This window comes from Zea mays, chromosome 3, assembly GCF_902167145.1.
Source record: "Zea mays cultivar B73 chromosome 3, Zm-B73-REFERENCE-NAM-5.0, whole genome shotgun sequence".
NCBI lineage: Eukaryota > Viridiplantae > Streptophyta > Magnoliopsida > Poales > Poaceae > Zea > Zea mays.
This window is the reverse complement of record NC_050098.1, coordinates 157,823,205-157,829,338: the sequence shown is the minus strand read 5'-3', so window position 1 is coordinate 157,829,338 and position 6,134 is coordinate 157,823,205. Positions and strand designations below refer to the sequence as shown.

The 6,134-nt window shown below is 41.3% G+C and overlaps 1 protein-coding gene across 1 annotated transcript; it reads left to right on the top strand.

Annotated features, from left to right (window-relative positions):
• The first annotated feature begins 312 nt into the window (after window positions 1–312).
• On the top strand, window positions 313–5,482 carry LOC100381718 (uncharacterized). The gene is made up of 13 exons (NM_001361528.1): window positions 313–696; window positions 1,357–1,540; window positions 1,633–1,701; window positions 1,822–1,920; window positions 2,410–2,489; window positions 2,575–2,803; window positions 2,950–3,348; window positions 3,427–4,085; window positions 4,441–4,525; window positions 4,603–4,654; window positions 4,773–4,822; window positions 4,900–4,947; window positions 5,030–5,482. The coding sequence occupies exons 1-13, from the start codon at window positions 425–427 to the stop codon at window positions 5,204–5,206; spliced, it is 2,403 nt and encodes an 800-aa protein (NP_001348457.1). The 5' UTR covers window positions 313–424; the 3' UTR covers window positions 5,207–5,482.
• Window positions 5,483–6,134: the final 652 nt, after the last annotated feature.

The following is a 6,134-nucleotide window of genomic DNA, read 5'->3' as shown; positions in this document are numbered from 1 at the left end:
TGTTTGACACAATGATAAAAAAAAGCCCTTAGGTTTAGTTTGGGAACCACGTTATTCCAAGGGATTTTCATTTTCACAAGGGAAATTAGTTTATTTTCCCTTGGGAAAATAAGAATCTCTTGGGAAAATTGAGCTTCCAAACTAGCCCTTAAAACATGTTCTTCCGCCAAATGTTCCTCCGTCAAATCAAATCAGGTCTGGAGGAGATGTCGCTTGCTGGGCATTGGCTAACCGTACTAACCGTAGATCGCAGTACATTTCCTGAATCCGAGCGATCGCTGCTTTTCTCGTTTCTACTTTCTTCTACCTCCCGATTCGCTGGCCTCTCCCGACCCTGCCCCGCCTCATCACTCCCCATCCCACCGACACACGGCGTGTCAGGTGTCACGCGCCTCCGCTAAAACCCTAGCCCCACCCAGGCCTGATGGCTGCTCCGCGGCAGCCGCACCCACCGGCAGCGGAGGAGGGAGCCGCGCCGGCGGGTCCCCTGCCCGCCGCCGCGCCAGGTCCGCGTCCGTACGACGTGACGGTCGCGGCAACGGAGCTCCGGCCGGTGGACTGCAATCTCGCCGCGCTCTGTGACCACGTTCAGGCGGAGGGCTTCGGCTCCGGGGCCTTCTCCGACCTCGTCGTGGAGGCCATGGGCGCCACCTACCGCCTCCATCGCCTCATCCTCTCCCGCAGCGCCTACTTCAGGTGAGCAGAGCCTTGGCGCGCTCGCCGCCTTCGCGGATTGAAGTGCCTGTTTGGCTGTTTCGATCTGGGTCGTCTGCAGCTGCTCAAAGTACTTAATTGAATTTCTGTGTGGACATTTTTGTCTTGGTTGGGACGTCTCCACCCCTTTCCTGTAAAATTTCCATGTGCTTTGATTCCTAACGTTCAATCTAAGAATATGACCTTATCAAGTGATTAGGATTCTGTTTTTCCCCCCAGAAAGTAACAGCCTGCAAATAGCATGCCGATTGAAATCTTACACTCTTAACCGAACATGTTAGATTTTCATTTACTCTGTATATATCATATTGCATCCTTCAATGTTCAGTTTGCCTTATGATTTCCAGATTTCCATTTATGCCAAGAATCGCTATTGAAGCTAAAATTGATTTAATAAAAGTCAGGCACTATTTTTTTCTGTTGAGATTTCAAGTTCAGAACTTTTGGATGGAAGTATAGGCATCAACCAATAGTGTGGCTCATGAAAAATGAAATCATAGTTTTTCTCCCTTCCCTTTAGCGTCGTGCACACATATTTCCCTTATTACATTACTTCCCTACTGGCACATCCCCACATAGAATGTTCATGTAAATTAAAACAAGTAAAATGCTTAACAACTTCTGTATGGTAATTTCTTGAAGGAATATGCTACATGGTCCTTGGAGAGAGTCGGGAGCACCCACAGTGGTTTTGCACATAGATGATGCCAATGTCGATTCAGATGCAATTGCAATTGCGCTCGCATATCTTTATGGGCAACCCCCCAAGCTTACTGATAGCAATGCATTCCGAGTGCTTGCAGCTGCATCATTTCTGGATCTTCAGGTCTATCCCATTTCAATGATTTATTTTATAATTTCCTTTGTGCTTCATTGTTCTGTGTTATTTTTTCTCACATATGATGTGGTCAACTGTAGGACTTATGTACAATATGTACAGATTTTATCATTTCCGAGCTCTGGACATCAAACTTTTTACAATACCAGGTAGGTTCATCACTATTATATAGATTATTGTTGGGTCAGATCAGAACTCTTGAGCAATAAAATATTCACTTTCTTCTCCTTGTTCATTCATGGTCTTAGCTTTTTGTCATTTGCTAATAGTTGTTTGCTGAGAGTCAAGATTATGGGAGCCATGGAGAACGTGTTAGGAACGCTTGCTGGGGTTATCTTTGTCAAAGTGCCACAATGGAATTACGAGAGGTACATATGATTTATATGACTTTATCTGACTAAATGGTGTAGTTGTGTTGGTTGAAATGCCCTGCAATCTTTTCAGAGATATTTTTATTGATTTGTTGCCACCAGCTTTAAGTATGCTCACCCAAGTAATTTTACAACGCTCGTTTATGGTTACATGTGAATTGTAAGGTTGCCTTTCGTTGTTTTCAGCAATATCTTTCTCTACATGAATTAGTTTACTATTTGTTTCGGTATTTAAATCAGGTGCATGGTGACTATTGCTGTGAATGGGGGATAGTATGGCTGTTAGGTGCATGAAAAATGTTGTGAAACTATTCTATGTTTAACTATATGAATATGTTTAGTTATTTTTTCTTTTCATCAACATAAGTATTTACACGTGAGGTTGTTCTTATCTGGGATTTGTTGTTTAATATACATTCTATGTTATATTTGAACACTGGGGCTTCTGGTTATTCACAATATTATTTTTTACTTTGTTCTTGAAAGGTGCTACCAAAGCTTTCTTCACAAACTTTGCATGCTCTTCTTACATCTGACGAATTATGGGTACCTAACGAGGAGAAAAGGTTAGTTATGTCACTTTGTGTTTATTTGTCTGCTGAATGATAGTACAAGCCCTTTTGTGACAACATCTTATATTGGTACTTGAAGGTTTGAACTAGCATTACTTACTCTACTTGCAAAGGTTGCTATGTGTGAGATACAAGTTAGTGGTAATGAAACAAATTTACCAAGTGCTGATCGATCCATGAGGAAGGGGAAGACTCCAATGAATGAATCTGGGGAGGAACTGCTAATGGACTCTGAATTGCAGAACTTGAAGTTGCATGATAACTTGGGGAATGAAATTTCCCATAACATTATTGCTATTTCAGATATGGTAATTCTATGGAATATTATATCTGCACAGCTGAGATGATGCTCCATCTCTACGGTTTTTCAATATGTCCTTGTCTTATGAAATAACTATTTTTAACATAAAGCGTGACAACTACATTAAGACTGTACTATTTTTCTGAAATTTAGAATGGTGAAGCTCCCAAGAGAATGGAGATTGATTGTTCTACCGGAGGACCATCAGGAGAAAGCACTTCATATCAATTTAATGAAAATAACTGGATTTCTAGTGAGCAAACTGCAAATAATTATTTCTCAAGAACTTCCAGTAGTGTTGTTGTTCCTACTGAGTGGGGAAGGCCCAATGCACCACTTTGGGGTGGCAGGGTCGTTGGACGGCGGCAAATTAGATACATTAGAGGAAGCTCTTGTCTATCTACTGATGAATATAATGCTTTTATGAATATATTTGAGAGAGGTTCTCTTCTCTACTGCAATATGTCCTTTGATGCACTGCTAAGTGTTCGAAAGCAACTCGAAGAATTTGGATTCCCTTGTAAAGCTGTCAATGATAGTCTATGGCTACAGGTATTTAATCTACTCCCTGCCTTGTGGTACTCTGTTCCTTTCAAGACTTTATAAAACCTTGATGCTTTGTTATTGTAGATGCTTCTGTGTCACAGGGTGCAAGCGATTGTTGCTGATACTTGCAGGAATTGTTGCCTTATGAATAGTTCTTGTGCTTGCAAGCAAGCATATGTGAGCTCGCATACACATTACAGGCAGGAGCATGACAGGAGCAGTGCCTCCGACAACATAGGTAATGTCTACCTTGCGGATGGCCAGGGTGATGGGAATGGTGTACTTGGGCCTGTCCGTGTTAATGTAAGAGGAGCAGTCGATGGACTTGCTGGTATTGGGAGAGGGAACTCAAATGTGCCTGGTGCAGCTTGGGCTCCTACACGATATGTCTTCTCCCGTGTCCCTTATGGGCTTGGTTCAAGAAATGGCCAGCAATTTGCCATTGATGAATCAGAACCTAGAATTGACCGCAATGGAGATATTTCAGCAGATGGTCTGACTGCATTGGTTAACCTTAGCCAAGAAAACAATGCTGCTCATCTGCAGGATCAAAGTCTATTTGAGACAGGGATGCAGACAAGATATCGCAGTGTTCCATCTGTTTCCACTCCAGGTGGTTCTTCTGTCCAGATGCAGGAGTCAAAGGAGCATGAACTTGGATCAGATTGGGAAACCACAAAGGATGCAACTATATCATTAGACATGAAAACACCTCTTAGCCATTTTCCACCTTTCCGCTTTGGGTAAGACTACTTATTTTTCTGTTTCTGTGATTCTGTCATCAATGAGTACTGCATTGGATGGTGTCTAGGTAAAGTATGGTTGTTATTTCTTCCATTTTTTTAGAATGTCCCAGTTATCTCATGAATCATTTGAAAGTTTGAGGACTGTTTACTTCTAGAATACCAATTGGGCCTATTGCCTTGTCGGTAAACTGCCATGGCAGAAATAAGAAAAGTAAAATTAAATTAAACATAAGGCTAGCTAACCAAGGCATGTTCTGCTGTTTGTTCTTTGTCATATTTAGGTAGTAAATGATTAGAATTGGGTTGTGCACATTGGTTCTTTGTTTCTGACATGGCTTGACCTTTCTCACAGGGTTGAGTTCGAGGATGTGCACAGGCTTGCTGATGGTCAGGTGAAACATTCGACTGAAGTGTTTTATGCAGGCTCTCTATGGAAGGTCAGCATTGTTTTCCTGAATGTATCCATCCTTATATGGTCAAAATCCAGTGAAGTAATTGGTATACACATGTCCAGGTGAGTGTCCAGCCATTCAATGATGAGGATCCTCATGGGCGACGCACCCTTGGTATTCTTTTTTTTGTTTTTTTTTGTTCCTTTGCCATGTTCTCATATGCTTTCCTCTTGCTGTGACGACTATCCAAATTTAACGATTATGTCATGTACTAATTTAATCGGTAATGCAGGACTATTTCTCCACCGACGCAAGGCTGAGTTGTTAGATCCCTTGAGGAAGGTGGGTAATTTGCTGAATTCACTTGTCAGAGAAAATTAATGCTCAACTTAAGCGATAATCAAAATTGTATTCCTCAGGCTCACTTGTACGTTGACCCCCGGGAAAAGGTCACTGCTCGGTATCAGGTACTATCAGCTCTTCATCTACGCATCGTTTCACTGAGGTACTGTGTATGGCCTAATTTGCCAATTTGTTTGCTGCTGTCAGCTCATCTGTCCATCAAAGAGAGAGGTCATGATATTTGGAAGCCTGAAGCAGGCTGGGACGCTGCTACCAAAAGCGCCGAAGGGCTGGGGCTGGCGCACTGCTATACTATTTGATGAGCTTGCTGATCTTCTCCAGGGTGGTGCCCTGCGAATTGCTGCAGTGGTCCAGCTTGTCTAGATTAGTTGCAGAAAACAACTGCTTGCAAGGATGGTGATAGCACAGCAGTTTGTGTAATTGATATACTCCCTCCGTCCTAAAATATAGTTTTTTCTGGTCCTTTTTTCCGTCCACATTCGAACAAATGATAATGAATAGACATACATACAAACTACATTCATAAATTAAGTTAAGTAGTCAATGCTTGTTTAGTGTAAAACGAATTATATTTTAGGACGGGGTGAGTATGTAAGAACTCAATCTGTCATGTACTCGTTGTCATGTACTCGTGCTCTGAAATATTGTATAATCTATAGCGGTTTGCTGTTTGGTATATAAAAGAGAATATATCAGATGCAAACCAACCACTTGTACAAACCGTGTAAACCAACATATTGATGGAGGTGGGAGGACATATTGAAAATATATCAGGGAAGGTAAAAGTGCCGTTTTTGGGAGCTAACACATGTGGACGTCAGCACAACATTGGTGGTGGAGCGACCGAGTTCGGACAACATCCAGGCCGTGCAATTCTCAGTCTACTACTTTATCTTGGTGGCATCTAAAAATTTCAAGTTAAGGTATTTTTATATCATAAAGATGGCCTATGCATTTTTTATTACTTCCCGCAAGTTGGTACATTATATTTAGGGGGTGTTTGGTTTCTAGGGACTAATTTTTAGTCCCTACATTTTATTCCACTTTAGTTATAAAATTATCAAATGTAGAAACTAAAACTCTATTTTAGTTTCTATATTTATCAATTTATATACTAAAATGGAACAAAATGAAGGGACTAAACATTAGTCCCTAGAAACCAAACACCCCCTCAAACACACCGAATAGAGGTGCATACATCTTAAACCTTGGGAGAAGTGTTACACAATAAAAATACGCCAAAGACAGAATCGCGAAGTATGCCATTGAAAATGTTTGAACTTTGAAAAAT

Bases quoted from the DNA above. Each gene is read 5' to 3' on its own strand.
- LOC100381718 (NM_001361528.1), top strand. From the start codon at position 425: ATGGCTGCTCCGCGGCAGCCGCACCCACCGGCAGCGGAGGAGGGAGCC. The intron at 1,702-1,821 runs GTAGGTTCATCA...ATTTGCTAATAG, and splicing joins CAAACTTTTTACAATACCAG to TTGTTTGCTGAGAGTCAAGA. The intron at 4,948-5,029 runs GTACTATCAGCT...TGCTGCTGTCAG, and splicing joins AGGTCACTGCTCGGTATCAG to CTCATCTGTCCATCAAAGAG.